The 18,493-nt window shown below is 41.4% G+C and overlaps 1 protein-coding gene across 2 annotated transcripts; it reads left to right on the forward strand.

Annotated features, from left to right (window-relative positions):
* Window positions 1–16,290: 16,290 nt before the first annotated feature.
* Window positions 16,291–18,493, forward strand: LOC125726987 (Rieske domain-containing protein-like). Of its 2 annotated transcripts, none has more exons than XM_049003546.1 (3): window positions 16,291–16,683; window positions 17,262–17,377; window positions 17,855–18,493. In XM_049003546.1, exons 1-3 carry the CDS (start codon window positions 16,497–16,499, stop codon window positions 17,963–17,965), a joined length of 414 nt encoding a protein of 137 aa, XP_048859503.1. In that variant the 5' UTR covers window positions 16,291–16,496; the 3' UTR covers window positions 17,966–18,493. The 2 variants fall into 2 exon arrangements, with proteins under 2 accessions (XP_048859503.1, XP_048859504.1); XM_049003547.1 differs by having other exon boundaries at window positions 17,867–18,493.

Consider the following 18,493-nt stretch of genomic DNA (forward strand, 5'->3'; position numbering starts at 1 on the left):
CCTTCAACACATGATGGGTGTATACAAGAAGTTTTACGGTCTATACATCTTGAAATGCTACGTATTTCATTGCAGGGAACCCATCTAGTACTTAAACAGCATCAGTCTCCTCTAGTGTAAGAACCTGGTCTTTAATAAACCTCAGGACAGGGCCCCAGGTCTTATGAAAGGTCTTTAAGGACCATCCAATTCTAGTAGCCATTAGGGAAATGAGGAAACAACTTTTGCACAAAGTGTCTGCTATGAAATAAATGAAACAGATGTTTCTTTGGCATGTTATGCTTGAGTGATAGGATTGTGACTGTTGCAAACACCCCATCCTCATATAAACTATTAATAGTGTTGAGCCGATTTTTTTCTGGCCATTTAAGAAAGGCAGCTAAAGTTTATTTATACCTTTAAACATTAACAAAAGCTGTTAATGTCTTTTCTTTAAAATTTACAGGTGTATATTGTTTGGTTTTTCGCATTAAGACTCGTGGACGACGGCGTTAGTATGTTTTGGGGTCTGACTACACATCACGGTCCTATACTTCCACCGACCTAAAGTTATGCTCTAAAGGCCCTGACCACCGGTGTGTGTGTGTTTGTGCACATGAACAACGAACACTGAACAAAAAAATGTATTTATTAAAATAACTAAGACTTTATTCTGTCAAAAATCCTAAAAATAACGCCAGCAGTTAAACATGTCGTTATAGTCAATCTGTAGTCTCGCTGCACAGTGGATGACCGCTGACACTGTTGAATTTGAATGTTTCATTAACTATCAAACAGGCTGCAGCTCAGTTACCATTGTCAACTTAACATGCTACTCCAGCTAGCATCTCAAATCAAGCTTGTAGATGATATAAGCTGGGGCCGTGGGGCACCTTGTAGGATATCTTTATTAAAATAACTAAGGCATTATTCTTTAAAGTTTTTAATGTGTATTTGCTGCATGGTGTTAGATGCAGCTTACGAGTTCCTATTAAATGTAATTAAATAGTGATTTACACCTTCTTTAAAATAACAAAAATGTATCCTAAAGTCTTACACCCTTGCCTGATTCCACAGTTCCTATTGTAATAAGTGTAGCGAACTAAAACTCCTATGTCCGCTACAACTTAAGCGGGTCCACTGGTAACCACTGCCACCACCTTTCTTTATAATTTATCTGGGGAGGTCCAGACACCGAAGCCAAGAGTATAAATAGAATATTACTTTATTTCATGTAATAGCCGGGGATCACAATCCTTCCCAGAGGGCAACACCAGACAATAGGGGGCAATACATCACACGTGTTGACTCCACAACATCAGATCACACCACAAAATCCATAATTTTAAATACACAAATCTAGTGAGGGAAAAAGCACTGCACTCCGTATATCACCCAAATCACCCCCATCAGTCTCCTTCCCCACCCTCAACAACTGTCCTACCAACCCCGGCTAAAATCAACACACAACCACACACATTCATACGAAAAGACAGAAACCTTTAAAAGGACGGTTACTTCTCAGGGGAGAGGCAACACAGCCCCCCGTCCTTCCCCCGAAGAAGGAAGAGGCTCTACTCCCAAAGCGCACTTCGCTCCGCGGCTCCTTATCGCCCACACATCGCTAACTTCCCTACACATTCATCCCCCCACCTCACTCTTACCTACTTATCTTCGCCCGCGGCCGATCTAACATCAGCGACGGACACACCACATTTCCCCCAACATTAACCGCGGACAGCCAAGGGATTCCCCTCCCTCCCGAACCACACCGGTCCTTTCTCCACCAAACCAAACCAAACATAGAACAACCCCTCAATCTATTCCACCCCCCTTTAAAAAGACATTCCTCCCCCCCAGCTGTAACCCATTAACAATCACAACAGATACTCCCCACAACATTCACCACATTATCCTACATTGTCCCCCCATCCCACCCTTCCATGGCTTGTGAGATAAGAAAAGCAGACTTCTGTCCGCCTGGTCGATCATTTCTAGCTGCTATTTAGGTTCTTCCTCAATTCTTATTGCATAAATGATTTATATCACACTCATACTAATTTAAAATGTCGGTATAACAAAACAATCCTTATACATTTTAATAAAAAAATGTAAACTATATACGTATGGTGTTTTTTGACCGAGTCTGATTATACGCGACACACAGAAACGACCGTGCATGCAGATCACAAGGTCCCCGGTTCAAGCCCCAGTCAGGGTAGTATCTGTTATTGCATCCTTATCTTGAACCCTTGCGATCACCAACCTAAAGTTAAACTCTGAAGCCCCCCGACCTCCGGGGTGTATGTGTTTGTGCGCATGATCATGAATAAACATTTACTGAAAAAAACATCCATCCATTCATTTTCCAAACCGCTTATCCTACTGGGTCGCAAGGGGTCCGGAGCCTATCCCGGAAGCAATGGGCACGAGGCAGGGAATAACCCAGGATGGGGGGCCAGCCCATCGCAGGGCACACTCACACACCATTCACTCACACATGCACACCTATGGGCAATTTAGCAAGTCCAATTAGCCTCAGCATGTTTTTGGACTGTGGGGGGAAACCGGAGTACCTGGAGGAAACCCCACGACGACATGGGGAGAACATGCAAACTCCACACACATGACCCAGGCGGCGACTCGAACCCGGGTCCCAGAGGTGTGAGGCAACAGTGCTAACCACTGCACCACCATGCCACCACTGAAAAAACATATTTGTTAAAATAACTAAGGCTTTATTCTGTCAAAGTTTTTAAAAATGTGTTTTTGATGCTTGTCACTAAATGCTGCTTAATAGTTCCTATCCGGGGCTGCTCCCCCAGAGACAGTTGCTAGTCCATATAATGCTAGACCATATAATTTTGCACCTAAAACATGATGACAAGGTTTTTGCCGTTTGAAAATAATGCATTTACTTAACACATTGACAAACACGAAAAATGTTTTTTTATCCCTTAAATTATTAAAATAACTAAGGTATTAGTCTAACAAAGTTTTTAAAATGTTTTTGAAGTACGTAGCTAAATACCGCTCACTATAGTTCCTATCCAGGACTACGTACGGTGCCATCTCCTAATCGAACCCTCTCCTTGCGGTGTCTTGTTTTATGAAATCTGCTTGAAAACTTTGTCGCTTCCCTTCCATATTGGAATGTTGAAGATGTTTTTGATGTATGTTGCTAAATACCGCTCACTAGTTCCTACAGCTGTTAAATTAATAATAAACTGGGAGCATCTTATTGAAAGTAAAACTAACAAAATACAGCTAAATTGTTTTATTACTTAAATCTTATTGATTTTTAATTTTATACTAATTTGTCATACAAACGTTTAAGTTACGGCACTTTATCCCGCTGATTAAACAATTGTAGTTAGATATTTCATCCAACCCCCAGGCCCGCAGCAGGGTGTCCGGGCCTATGCCAGAACTGTGGTGTTAGAGATCGACTTTTATTTAAATTAGAAATATATTATTTTCTACTATTTACAAATAAGACAGATTAACAAATAGAGGTAATGTGCTTTCTGCCAGGGTGGGGCTGCTGGCTGTCTGCTTCTCACACTCAGGACCAGCGGTTAAATGAGATGTTACAGTCACTCTGCAGGCACTCTGCAACAATTTGTCAACCGGCGGCCATTTTGTTTCGATTGACGCTTCCTTCTCATAGGCTTATCGCTCACGACTGCAAAAGCTCTTGCGCCTACGCCCCGTTACCCACCGCCATGGACATTAGCTGGCCGACATGTCTAGACATGCAATACGCATAAATCCCCCTAAAACAGGATGGCTGTGTTTTTACCGATATAAAATAGGACATTTTGTTAAAAAAACAATTAATAATACACAACTACTACTTTTACCATTTAAAACTGCCATACCCTATTTCCTCTCTAGCTAGAAAAGCTTGACGTGTCCGGTGACCCCATTAAAATTGTTAAAAGTTTTATTATGCCTTAAAACATACTTTAAACATCACATTAATAAATTAATGTAATATATTTTCTTCTTTTAAAGACTACTGATTCCAATGTAGTGCTATATGCTTTTATCTTGTAGGCCACAGAATAGCACCATTTCTACCAGCTATAGGCTATAGGGTGCGTGTGGGATATTGTGCTTAAATTCTTTATTAATTACCGTTGGCTATATGCTTTCTAACACATTTTACACTTATTTTACACACGTTTACTTATTTTATACACACTTTAAAATTCAGAAAACTACTTGCCTCGGCTGTTTTCAATAAAAGATAGTGTGTGGGGATCGTGGCTCTACGCACAAGCGCGACATGGAGAGAGAGCGAGAGTCATTTTAACAAGGATTGCCGGCGTTATTCCTTGATTCTTGTTGTCGAAATGCTTAGGATGTTTCATTTTAAAATAACACATTGGCCGAAAAAGAGTTTCATTACTTACGTTATGGTTAAAGGGTCTTATTTGAAATAAAAGGGCAACATATGCGCCGGTTGGTGCCGCCATTTTGAAACGGGATGTCTGCGTGAGTGCACATGCGCAAGATCGGGCCAGTCTTGGACAATCATTTCAGTTCAAACGGGTAGGTGACACGTACCAGAGCTGCAGGATCCGCTCATTTCGCCTTTTAGCTACCGTCGGGCTTAAAGGTTATTCCTCCTCAAAGTTTGCTGGTTAAATGCTTTCTTCAACCTAACAATGAAATAAAACACTGGTAAATACCGCTAAAGGGTTTCTTTTTTTAAAACGACATGCTGTATGTTAATTGGTTTCGCTTGTGCTTGTTTAAACTCAGCATTTGCTCTTTTGACTGCGTTTGGTTCGGGTATGTTTGTACTTGTTTAAATTCCGCCTGCTTCTCGTTCTTTTTTTTTAAAGAATAACGCCGAAGTTGTTCTTCTTTAAAACATTTTGGTGCTTTCTTCTTTTAAAATACGCCGTGGCGCTTGTGCCTACTCCTAACAACCCGTGGATACGGCCGGACGGACCCCCGCTGGACGTTTATGCGCTAGCTTGCATTCATCCGGCTATGTTTCATTATTCCTTAACGTAATTAAAAGTAACACATCAATAAATACATGTAATGTGTTTTTATTCTATTAAAGTTTAACGGCAACCCTTATCTCCCAAGCCATATGGCCCCCTATCGGCAACACGTGGCATAAGCATGTGATACCATATATGGACATAAGTCCTCGACCAATCAAAACAAGGGATACGCCCCCGCTTATAGCGTCAGAAGCGGAGCCAATTTAAGATCCGCCCGGGGAAATATCTCATGCAACATGAGAAAAGCATGCAAAATCTACACACACATATAGAACGGAGGTAAGATTCAAACCAGCAACCCAGGAGGTATGAGCTGACAGTGCTAACATAATCCTTGCCCAGTTTTAGTTTTCCAAGCCAGTTAAAATAAGTAATCTGGTTTTGACAGCATAATTCAGAGTTCACCTGATGGTATTGGGTATAGACCGGGAGCCCAGAGGGGTCAGCCTAGCTGAAAACGAACCAATTTCCCTTAGTGTAATCTTGCTGGGGGCATATGACAGTTCATCAGAATGGATGTCTGCCGGGTCCGTGGTGGTGGGTGTGGCTGTGAGGGGTGTGGAAACGAATTCAAATTATTGAGCTAGGTCAGCTGATATCCGAACCAAATGAAACTAGTTGGAACTTGTTCAGTATCAACCCAGGTATTATGAATGAGCATTGCCAGACAGTTTCTGTGGTGGGTTACCCTGCCAGACACGCCCAAAAAGACCACACCCAAAACTGAGCTAAATCAACTTACATCCGATCTGAATGAAACTAGCTGGAATTGGTCCAGTATCAACCCAGGTATTATGAATGAACATTGCCAGACAGTTTCTGTGGTGGGTTACCTGTGGCAGATGTGCCGCAAGAGCCCCCTCCAAAACTTCTGGCAGTTCAGAGAACATCTATGGCAAAAGCCTTGTCTGTACAAGTGCAGGCGATCATGAAAAAATAGAAAATCTGAAAGAAAAACTAATGTCAAATCAACAAGGCTGTCACTAATCAGGACACTTAGGTGATGTGTACACATTATAGGTGATGTGTACAAATGTACTAACAGGTGTAGGCTGCTTTGGATTAACTTGACCTGGCTAAACAGGTGATAGGCTTTAGTCACATTTATTATCATGTTGCTATGAGAAATCACTGCAGTACAAAATCTGAACTCATGATCTAATGAAGTAATTTCTGGAATTTTGATTTTTCTGTGATCTCCATTTCCCATTTGATATAAACTTTCTGGAATTTGGATTTTTGGGTGGTCTTCATTCCCATTTGATACAATGAAATGGATATAGGATATTCTGGTTATCATCTGTTCTAAGAGGTAAGTGTTATGCTTTTTTACTATTTCAAAAAATTCCAAAATCAGTAGCTTTTATGTTTTTAAGTTTATGTCCAGGTTTTCTAAATCAATGCTCATGTTTGAGCACCCTCTCCTCACTTGTTTGAAGTTTGTCATAAAAAAACAGGTAATTTTTAAAGATCTTAGGGAAGGTCAAGGGATAGCATCATGATACATGTTTCTACTTCCTGCAGGGACATAGGAATAGAGGTCATTCTATGGCCTTATTTTGGAAATAGCTAAGTGATTTCTTGTAAAAAGGGATTGAAATTTAACAAATCCTGATACTTAACAGGAAGCAGAGTACACTTGTCTAACCTAGCTGTTAACCCATATGATTGTGTTTACCCGTTAAGATCCTGATGAGGGGGCGGGCTAGTTTCCTTCAGTTCAGATATCTATATCAGCTGATCTAGCTCAAATTTTGGTGTGTCTAGCAGGGGTAACCCACTACAGAAACAGTCTGGCAACGCTCATTCATGATACCTGGGTTGATACTGAACCAATTCCAGCTAGTTTCATTCAGTTCGGATGTAAGTTGATTTAGCTCAGTTTTGGGTGTGGTCTTTTTGGGCGTGTCTGGCAGGGTAACCCACCACAGAAACTGTCTGGCAATGCTCATTCATAATACCTGGGTTGATACTGAACAAGTTCCAACTAGTTTCATTTGGTTCGGATATCAGCTGACCTAGCTCAATAATTTGAATTCATTTCCACACCCCTCACAGCCACACCCACCACCACGGACCCGGCAGACATCCAATCTGATGAACTGTCATATGCCCCCAGCAAGATTACACTAAGGGAAATTGGTTCGTTTTCAGCTAGGCTGACCCCTCTGGGCTCCCGGTCTAGTAATACAATCTCTTGACAAGACCTTGTGGTTAGTTTTTGAACTGATTCACTGTCAGTGAATATAAGTAAATTTCCCTGTATAATTTCTTAAAAAGGTGAAGGATTCTAACAATCCCCAGCCCCCCGACCAATACTTCAACTCCTCTACAAACTCTGAAAACACAGAAGGTCAGGAACAAATTGTCTTTGAGAATATTTATGGTAAAGCTAGAAAACTGGAAGGAAAGCATGTTGTTGGTGAGCTGTTCATTACTGCCATCATTATGTTTTTGCGTATGTCATAGATTTTGTTTGCTGTAATTCATTTATCCTGGCTCTGCATTGCACTCCCATAAGACTCTGACGTAACAAAATTCTAGCAGACTGAGAAGGTCACAGTGAGATACAGGAAATAGTCACTGTCTTGGCGGTGAGGGTAGGGGGGTGAGTGCGCATTCACACTTTACCTTTAAGAAAAACTAATTAAAAGACGAAAAGTAGTATTTAATAAGACACCTGTCAGTAGTGAATAGTGGAGTTCCTTATAGATTATTGCGAGAAGACAGTAAAGCCTTCCAGCGTGTTCTACCACTGAGGGTGACAGTGACAGCATTTGGGCTGAATGACAGAGTAACTCCCTGATATATATTTTTTTGACAAGAATGTTATATTTAGAAAACAGAAACTTCTGGAAGGCTGTTACAGTTAGCACCAATCAATCCGCTAATAGCAAAATTATCAGCAGAAGTACTCTGTTCAAATTAATTATTTTGTGCTGAAAAGTAAGATAACGATTATGTCAGCCTATTGCCGTATGTGGGAGAATAAAGGATTGTATTTCGGCACCTTATATTCAGTGAAAGGGGCTTGTATTGAATATTTTATTTACGTTTGCTTATTATGTTTCTCTAAAAGTAAACAGCAGAAATGTGCTACTCTTTGACAAAAACAGCTTTTTTCTTTGTTAGTCATATTTTCCTTTCTTTCTTCTTGCTTTAGTTCCCAGGTGCTGCATCTTGCTTGATTTTATTTGATTGTGTTCTCAATAATTTTGTACTGATGGTCAGATGATGTTCTTTTCTGTTGTTGAAATAATAATAATATTTAATCGCATGATATCGATTTAAATTTAACGTGCTTAAGTTTCCAATGTGGTTAAAAACTAAGTTGGTGGAAACCTGAATGATTTATTTTTATTAATATACATCCATCCATCGCTTTACCCATCTATCTTCTATACTCCCTATGTGTGTGTGTGTGTAAATCACTCTAAAACATCTTAAATGAAATGTGGTTAATTGTATGAAAGCCCTTGCACAGAGATTCCTTGTAACTGGTTTTGTGCCCCCAAAAAAAGCAAGAAGCTGAAGAATATAGTAACTTGTAACAGAGCAGATCTAAGCACCTTCCGCTTCCTCTGTCAGGGATGAACGCAGAAAACTCTGGTTCAGTAAGCATACTGCTGGACCTGTACTTCTTTCCCTGCCAGACTCTGCGCTGCATGAAACAGTCTGGATCCTGCACCCTGCTGGCTGAAAACAAGATTATCACCTAATCAGCTGTGCACCTAGGGGCCGCTCTGCCCCGATGTTTCCTCAGAGAGCGTCTGCGGTGATCGCTCTCTCTGCCGGGGAGCAGAAACTGACATCTCAGCTGAACTCAAATGCAAAAGCCTGTGTACCTGAAAGGAAAAAAGGAAGTCCTACTGACTAAAATGTTATAGAACATAATATTAACAGGTAATGAACAACCAAAGGGGATAGTGTGAGTGATGCTGGTGTTTTGAAAGGAGCAGATGATTGCTGGAGATCGCTAATAGCCTTTTTGTAGCTCCCAGAAAGGTCAAACGGTCAAATGTCATGTTAGATTTCACGTCGTCCAGTCTTTGTCTCAGCTCACTGGATAGCGCCCATGTCTCAGTCATACAGCAAGACAGGGAGCACCATGACTCTAAAGACTTGGACCATCGTCCTCTTGCAGAGATATTGGGAGCACCACACACCCCTTTCCAGCAACTGCATAACCCCTCATACTCTCCCAATCCACCTGCTGACTTCAGGCATAGTGCATTACTCTGTCTCTGAGTTTTGGCATGGACGCAGTAAGGAATTATAAATTAACTGGAGGAAAACATATTAAAATGAGCATTGATCTGCCATCTGTCGCACCTCCAATGGCCTTTGTCCTGTCTTGAGAACCGTCTTGAGTATAAATGTTGGCTTTTATGTGCGTTAAGATGGTAGATTTGAGGCACACATAAAGCACATCACCTTTAGACCTTAACCAAGATAATGCATAGAAGACAGATGGATCAATTGATGCATGGACGGATAAAGCACATTGCATCAGACCAATGTATCTCCAGCATAGATGGGACATTGTTAATACGTGTTGACTTTTCATAAAAAATAATAGGATCCTCCTTCTGGCGTTTAGATCAGGAGGGGTATAAGGTGCCTCGTGGGGCTTGTTTGAGGTGCATGCCTGAGGTTACAAGCATCTTATGGAGTAATTATCAGTAGCAAGAAAGAGCAGGTGGATCAGCAGCTGTGGCCATCAGCTGAACGTCTGAGGAGCAGATTGGACCTAATCCGGTTTGATTCACTGAGCCAGTTTTATGCTTCTGTGTTTCTTTTTTAAAATTTATTCCACACAGGACTATAGTCTATTGTCAGGTTTTTTACAGAACAGGCATGACATGGTCACAGCAGAGGCTTTTAGGAATCTGGCGCCAAGAGGGTCGACATCTTTGTTCCAGCTGCAAAGTAACGTGACCTTCCTCAGTGTAAATCTACCCACAAACAATGACATGATGCAAAGAAGGCTGGTGGAGGCTGTAAGGAATCTATGGTGACTCAACCATTCTTTACAACAATGGTGGGCAGAAAAGCTCACCATTGAACATTGAGGTGGATGGATGACAACAGCAGAACAGAAGATCATATCAGGATCCACTTCTTTCAGCTAAAAAGAGAAAACTGAGCCTACAGTGGGCACGGGCTCACCAGAACCAGACACATGAAGATTGGACAGATATCGCGTGGTCTGCCGAATCTCAAATTCTGCTGCTACATGCAGACTGTCAGGTCAGAATTTGGTGAAAACCACATGACAGCATGGATCCATCCTGCCTTGTGTCAACAGATCAGGCTGGTGGTGGTGATGTAATGATTTGGGGAGTTTTTTCTTGGCACATTGAGTATCCAACTGATACCAACTGAGCATCGTTTAAACGCCACAGCCTATCTGAGAATTGTTGCAGACCGCATGCATGGCTACTTCGAGTAGGATAATGCGGCATGTCGCGAAGCTCAAGTCATCTCACGCTGGCTCCCCGAGCTTGACCACGATCTCGCTATACTTCAATGTCCTCCTCAGTCTGCAGATCTGAATCCAATAAAGAATCTTTGTGATGTGGTGCAATGGGTGACTCACTGCATGAATGTGCAGTCGATAGATCTGCAGCAATTGTGTGATGTAATCAATGTCAACATAGACCAGAATCTCTACAGAATATTTTCAGCACCTTGTTGGATCCATGCCACATGGAATTCAGGCTGTTCTGAGAGCAAAAGGAGGTGAGGCTGTTCCCAATAAAGTAGTTGATGAGTTTATGTTCTCATAAACTAAGCTAAACTATTAATGTTCTGTGGTTTGGTATCACAAAATGTTTCTCATGTGTAAGCTGGCTGTGGGCTAACCTCACAGCTGTGCTGCCAGCGAGCCTAGAAAGAAGATAATGATTTTTAAGTGTCTCCATGCTTCTCTAAACCGTTCCACTGCAATGAGGCTGTGAAATCACGCGGAAATTTTGAGAAGCTGTAATTGGTTTAACACTCCATGGTATTGTAACATACTCCCACCTCAACGCAAAGTAAGACCCACAAAATCCTTGTGTGTTAAAGAAAACAGCTGTATCCTTAAAGACAGGGCTAATTAGTAACGCTATCCCGCTTAGAAATGAGAAATTATGTCACTCATTTACCATCACTTTACACAATGGAGGTATTTTGTAAATTTTTGCATTTCCATTCCAGTGTCCTTCCAGTGTTCAGCATTTCTCCATATTAATGAATTAATAAATAATATTTCACTAACAAACACAATATTTTGAATTGAGGGGTAGGGAGTGGCGTCCTGTCTTACACTGGCATTCCATGCAGGGTGTTCCCCAGCCTTGTGCCCTGTCCTGCTGGGTATTGGTTCCAGGCCCCTGCAACCCTGACCAGGATAATTGGCTGGAAGAGGGACGGTTGCTGGTGCATCACATCACAACCACGTTCATTCATTTGATCTATGAGCAAATTACAGTGTTGTACAAGTTGGGCACTTTTTCGCAGCTTTTTCCACTGATCTGTATAAGACATAACATAGGCGCCCGTGGGCCCTTAATCTGTTTCAGATCGGAAATCCATCCATCATCCCACCGTTTATCCAGTTCGGGGAGGGGGGCTGGAGGCCACCCGAGGCAGAATAGGGCACTGGCAGGTACCCGACCTGGATGGAATGTCACTCCGTCAGCGGATACACACATGCACTATGAGAAATTCAGACACCAAAACTGCATGTTTGACTGCAAGAGGAACCTTGTGCCACACAGGGAGAACATGCAAACTCCCCCCACCCAGACACAGGCAAAAATACAGCAGGGGTGGAAATAAATCCCCCTTTTAAATTTCTATTTAAATAATAGTGTTAGATTGTAGAATGATGCAACAACTGCCCTGTCAGCACACATTTATCCAGGGCAGGCAGGGAGGCAGCCGTCACCGCAGAACCTGTCACAGAAAGGCTTTGGTGGCCATTGATTAGTGAGACGGACGTGAATGTCGTTTGGTATCGGATCCTGAGACTCGTTTTGCCAGCCTGCCTACTCTCCGGCTCCGTTTGTAGCTCAGTGTTTTCCTGTTTCCACGGCACAGACAGATTCCCTCGCCATCCTCCCACTGGAGGATCCGGCCAAGACCCTCAGCTGAGAGGGAGACGGGCCAGATCGCACTGCTGGGTAGAACTTATGGCCTTGGGTCTGGACATAATTATGAGTGATGAGATGATGAATCAGGAATGTGCTCACGTCTGATTGCTTCAGCAGACCCTCCATGAAAGAGAGTGCAACGCAGACACTTATTACGTTACCCTTGGTACCATCTTCCCAGCTTCTACAGGAGCCCGTAGATCTCTCATCCAAAACCTTATTTTTCTAATTACTTCTAGTTTTGTGTATTTGTAAAGTTAAAAAGTACATTTACTTCCCACCACTTTTCCTTTTATTGTACATAACTGTGTAAGTCTTAGGTAGTAATATTTTGTCTGGGTTTCCTCTGGGTTTGTCCTCTTACAACACCAATACATGTGGCTAAGTGTGATTGATGTCTGTCATTTTTTAATATCATTTCAATATAAATAAAATTATTCAGGCTCCTTACAAACATCTACTGGATAAGTGTTTGGGTGGATGTTGTACATTTGAAGCTGCAACTCTTCTAGATATTAATAGGAGTGAATTTCTATGTATTTATTTTAATGACTACTTCAAGGTAAATCATCGCAGCCACATATATCTCACTGATTTTTAAACAGTGCTGGGCCATTTACTGCATGATTTCTACAATAACATATAAAGTATCTGAATTTTGTTGTACTGGGCTTTCAAAAATCAGTGTCTCAATGTTTATTAGACCAACATGGACACCATAAATGGGAGAGAGTAAAATCATTACTAAAATTAAAATATGCTTTACACTATAAATCCTTTGCCACCAAAGATCAGTAACGCATACGGTGTGGTCAGCTATGATGCTGCCTCTGAGGAAACCTTACTGTCACTCAGCTCAGTAAACGGTTAGGGTTACATTAAACTGTGGATTGATGTAAACTGTAGCACATGCGTGTCTATAAACAGTGGAGGGCCCATGATTTCATCTCTTAATGGTAGACCATCTTTTCATCCAAAACTAATTGAAGCTTTACATCAAAAGAGCAAAACTGGACAGAGACTGTACCCCTGTCCATGCATGATGTGAAAGGGGGGCTGTAGTTTACGGAGAGTTTCATGCTGGGCTTCGTGTCCTCTCGTGTTTTCTCTGCATCCAAGGGGATTCTGGGGGAAATCGGGAATGATGCAAGTGGTGTAGAAGGGTTAGAGTGTGTTCCTCTAATCATGCCGTTACAGAAGGGGAGCTGATAGACGCGTTTTGTTAAAGTCAGGCTTTTCTGCGGCTGTTTTTCTCACCCATGGTGGGATTCTTGCCTTGTTGGGGGGACGGGTGCCGATATAAGCATTTACCTGGTCTTCATTCCTGGTTTAATGAAAACCACATTTCTGGATGGCCCTTTTGTCTACGATTGTCAAGTGAGTTAGAGGCCCTTGGAGGACGGGTCCTGGGAAATCGGTTGTGTTTTGGGTAACCTAAGGAAGCGGGTGATGAATGAGCCTAGGTCTCCTTGGTAGTCAGAAATATTTTCAAAACGTTTGTGTCGTGGCAGCACAGAGCACTCAGCTTTTCCAGGGGAAGAACTTTCATGAAAACAAGTCTCCACTTGACCACAACTGCCAGAATAGCTAGAACATGATTGTGTTTTCAAGATGTTCTGCCCTACCTTTGAGTTACAGTATTTCCCGTTGCAATGCTTCCTACAATTAGGCTGTGTTCACCTACAATTGATGCTCACATTTTTCTGCTGGCAACGATGGCCATCCCACTGGCACACAGCCCATAAGGTGATGTTATGATTCCTGGTCTTTCTAATTTATGTCATGGGATAGATATTGGATACAGATTTGCTGTTCTTACAAAATCTATTATAAATCATGACACAGTACCTCTAGATCTGTAGATCTATCTTCTTTTCAATGCCACTGAAATTGATTAAATGTCTTATGAAAAAAGATGATTTATGTATCTAGGCATCACTGGACCAACTTCAGCTTTGGTCTGTAGCCTGTTACACATGAGTACAGTGCTCTAATTAAACGTAATGCAGTGAAACATCTCCTCTCCCTTAAAACGATTCACCATTTATATTAAATCTAGGTCCACTTCTGGTCTGTTGCCTGTTGGCATTAACTAGACCTCAAAAGTGGATGGTCATTATTATAGGATGTGAGAAATATGAACAGTCTGTCTATCTGGCCTCTGGAATATTCCTTGTACCTAGTAAATCAGAGCCGCTTTGTAATTGAATAAAAAGCCAAGACGAGTGGACTACACAGTGGTAGTCAGCGAATCAATTCAAGCTATTAAACATACATGCATTTGAGAGCGGTAACTGGTGAATTCCTTCCATTCGTTATAATTTTCCCACAAGTTAAACAAAGAACTGGCTTACGCTGACATCCAAGTCAAAAGTCCTGACATCAGCACGATTCTCCATTTTCCTCATAGTACTAATAAGCTACGTTTATATTCAGTGTTCAGTGCTTTTTTACAAATGTCCTCAAGTGTATATTTAAAAAAAAAAAAGGATGTTAAAGAAATCATTTTGGTGTTGCACTAGGCATAAAATAAGAATTATACAGTAGGCTAAGACTTCAACTGCGACGGGTTGGCGCCCCATCCTGGATTATTCCCTGCTCTGCGCCTGCAGCTTCCTGGATAAGCTCCGGACCCCTGTGCTCCGGCATAGGACAAGTGGGTACAGAAGATAGATGGATGGATGGATAGATGGATGGATGGACTGTCTACAAAAGGGAGGACACAATAAAGATGGTATTAGGGCGTTTGGGGTTAAAAATCAAATACAAACAGAATACAAATACAAAACACAGACATTTTGCTCATAGTAAACAGGCGACTGCCAGGAAATATGATGGATCTGGCATCTGCAGAGAGGACTGCAAGGTTTGGCTAAAAAACAAGCGAGAAGCTTATATTTTTGGTTATTAAGTACAGATGATCAGATTCCAGTTTAGCTAACTGCATGTATTTGGAAACACACCAAATGTGGAGAACATGCAAGGTCCACAAACAGATATCAAACCTCCATTCCTGGATAACTGAATTTTTAATAAAACTATTAATAATTAAAATTATTATTATAACTTCAGCATGGTTATCACTATTACTCAAGGTGAATAAATGGCCCTACAAACCGATACAGTTACATTGGGGGTATTTGTGTGTCCATCTGTGTGTGTGTATGTGTGTGTGGATTAGCTTTATATTACATGTGGGAACGAAATGTCCCCACAATATGATAAATACCTGTTATTCTAATGTTATGAAGGAACTCAATTTTATAAAACTCTGTGTTTACAATCAAAAAACTGAAAATGTCAAAAGTCCTGTATTTTGTTTGGTTATTTATGCTTAAGGTTAGGGCTGGGTAGGGGTTAAGGCTGTCATTGTTCCGTCATGGTGTTGGGCTGTGTGCTTCCTGGGGTCGGACCCATGTGACCCTGTTGAGTAAGCAGTGAGATGGATGGATGGATAGATGAATATAACCTGCAGTAGTCAAATTAATTAAAACACAAACATGTACATAAGACATGAATAGCTTGTTATTATTATATTACGTTTACTTCTGTTTTACATTATTTTGTTCAAATATTAATCTTATTTAGTATTCATTTGTTATATCTGTCATACAAACATTATACCCTCTAGAAAGTCTCCTCTGGCTATATTTATAAAGGACAACAACACAACATAATATTAAATTGGCTTAGGCTACTTGCTTTCATAGGGACACAATTGGTTATGAGGACGAATGGAAAGAAGCTCTATTTTAAGCTATGGACGCAAATGAAACGCGATGGTGTACGGGCCAACCTGGGAGAAAAGTACAAGATTATAGAGTACTGTATAAATAGGCATCCTTCCATAAGCTGCCAGTACTTTCAGTGGTAAATATAGTTTTAATTGACTTTAGTCATTCCAGTGTGATATAATTTTTGGCCGTCTTCTTGCTTGTCACTCTGAATGTAGTTATTGCGACGTGGCAGTAAAAGACATCAAAAATGCGATTTTTTTTCTCAAAGTACCCATGATCGAGAATTTTAAAGCCCCCTTTTATACAAGAAGATAAAGAAGAAAAAGCATTTAACGTCGAATCCGGTTTTACCAAACCCGAGTCAGCGATTTTTTTTGACGAAATCTAAATTTACATTAAACAGATACTTCGTCCATGGAAATAAGCCTACATTTAAAACGTTAATGCTGAAGCACATTCTTTTATGATTAAAAATGTCACAGATCTTATTATGATAGATGTTCAATGCCGTGCTCTGTTCTCCTGATCCTGTGATAAGTAGCTACAAAATAATCCGCATTTCACTGCATGTGCAAAACCTTGATATCAAGCGAGGACGTCGCTAATATATCGCGTTTATGGATGCCGATGAAGTGAAGGAGAGCAGCCCGGGGGCTGATTTATGGAGGCAGATCGGCCCGGCCGACGAGCTTTCCGGGAAAAGGTGCCGCCTGATATATTCGTCTCTCGGCGGCCACTTGGATATTTGTCTTTTCCATGTGAAAGGCGAGTTTTTCGCGATGGATGCCCGCTGCGCGCACTCGGGTAGGCGAATTGCACTATGTGCACCATATTAAATCCGATTTGCAATTCGGCAGAATTTAGATAATACTTTAAGTAAGTCTATTTAACCGAGATCGCGGCATACGTAATTGAGACCTAACATTGTTTAGTAACACTAAAAATTGCACTTAATTATGTGCGTTCCAGCCAAGCTCACCTTTAAATGTATACACTGTGCACGGTTAGTGTAGGTTCACGGTGTATATTAGCTAATGCAGAGCAGATGCTGAAGGCACATGGGCAGTGTTACCATTTGGATTATGCGGCGTATCCGTTTTAAACATTTCCATTTACACGGACCAACACGTCGTTAAAATGGCCAGTCCCCGTTAAATTAGAATGTCCATATATAACACGGGCACTGTATTAACATTAAATGTGCTTGTTTTTTTTCTTTTATGCAATCCGAACCAGTGATCAGTGTAAAACTTCTGTCTGTTCTGATCATGCTTGTTCACGCAAGTTTAAGTAAGTTTAAGTTTATGTAGCCATCCTGCCGGAATAACCGTGAAATAGCGTTTATGTGGTCCCGATCGTTAATCGCTTTATGTATTACATAGGGGGACCGTTGTGTGACGGTGATATAGAGGATGCTGATGGTATTCTACGGGTTTACTGTCCCTGGCATGATTATGACTTTAACATTCGTACTGGGACGTCACAGACTGGATTGCAGGTGCGTATAACAATAATCTCCAAGTCCCCCTGCCCTTTTCATCTGTTTATATATGATTCTGCTTACGTTGTTCGTAACAAACACGTACCTTGATCTGCACACGTCATCTATACACGTGCAAAAGTCAAATACAGACTCCGCGACATTAATTCTCTAAATTGTATTGTCTAATACAAAATAAATAAAAGTGTTTTCATTGTAGCTCCATAAAAGAAGCTTATATCCGAAGCGGTGTCATTACAAGGCATATTAATTTAATTTACGGGTTATTAATTAAATTAATGTACCTTTAAATTAAGTCCACTGGCAAAAGGAAAATTTGGCTCAGTGACTAAATGACAGTTCTTGGCATTGGTTTTGGGCATATTATTGTGCTAAAAATAGATTGCATGTTTGGTACTTTATGTTCTCTGTGAATGTAATGGGCTTGTCAGTACAGTTCTCTCAGCACAACACTGAAGTTAGCACACTGCACAGGTTACTTCACAGCAACAGGTGCACCTTGTCAAAGTGGAGGACAGCATGGTGTACGTGCAGCACCCGGCCTTACTCTCCCTGCAGAGCTTCTCACCAGGCAGGAAGAGCTGACATCCAAACCGGAATCCCTGCACGCTGTGCTTGGAGATGGAGTCGTGCATCTGCTCAAATCTGAACTGTTTCGTAAGATTAGTAAATCCTACCTGAGGCTATTCTGTCATTACCTGTGACCCCCCCCCCCCCCCCACAAGCCTTTTCCACTTGAATCTGCCCATGTGACTCATGCTTTTACCATGGCGATTGTCTGACGGGGAAATTACCTCATCCTCACCATTACCCCCCCCCCCCCACTCCAGTCTATAAATGTCCAGGCATTAGTTGCCCATGGCAACAAACAGAAGATTAGGTTCACGGTTTGGTCTTCTAATTGATAAAATGGTTGGGTACTCGGGGGAGGAAGGGGGCACGAATGAGGTCTTGCTTTTTTACTACTTAGAGAAGCAGTAGTGAGTAATGCTTTCCCCTGAAGCCATTCATTGTTTAATCAGGGGATTAGCACATGCATTGTGCAGTGCTGTAGCGGAGAGTTCAAGATTGAGGGGAATGCAGCTTAATAATTTAAGTACAACAGTATGTTTA

This window comes from Brienomyrus brachyistius, unplaced genomic scaffold (genome assembly GCF_023856365.1).
Source record: "Brienomyrus brachyistius isolate T26 unplaced genomic scaffold, BBRACH_0.4 scaffold82, whole genome shotgun sequence".
NCBI classification, from domain to species: Eukaryota; Metazoa; Chordata; class Actinopteri; order Osteoglossiformes; family Mormyridae; genus Brienomyrus; species Brienomyrus brachyistius.

What these genes read in the sequence shown, in the direction of transcription:
- LOC125726987 (XM_049003546.1), top strand. Translation starts at nt 16,497, where the DNA reads ATGGATGCCGATGAAGTGAAGGAGAGCAGCCCGGGGGCTGATTTATGG. An exon ending in TGCCCGCTGCGCGCACTCGG is followed by an intron (nt 16,684 to 17,261) that starts GTAGGCGAATTG and finishes TGTATTACATAG; the next exon opens with GGGGACCGTTGTGTGACGGT. An exon ending in CGTCACAGACTGGATTGCAG is followed by an intron (nt 17,378 to 17,854) that starts GTGCGTATAACA and finishes CACACTGCACAG; the next exon opens with GTTACTTCACAGCAACAGGT.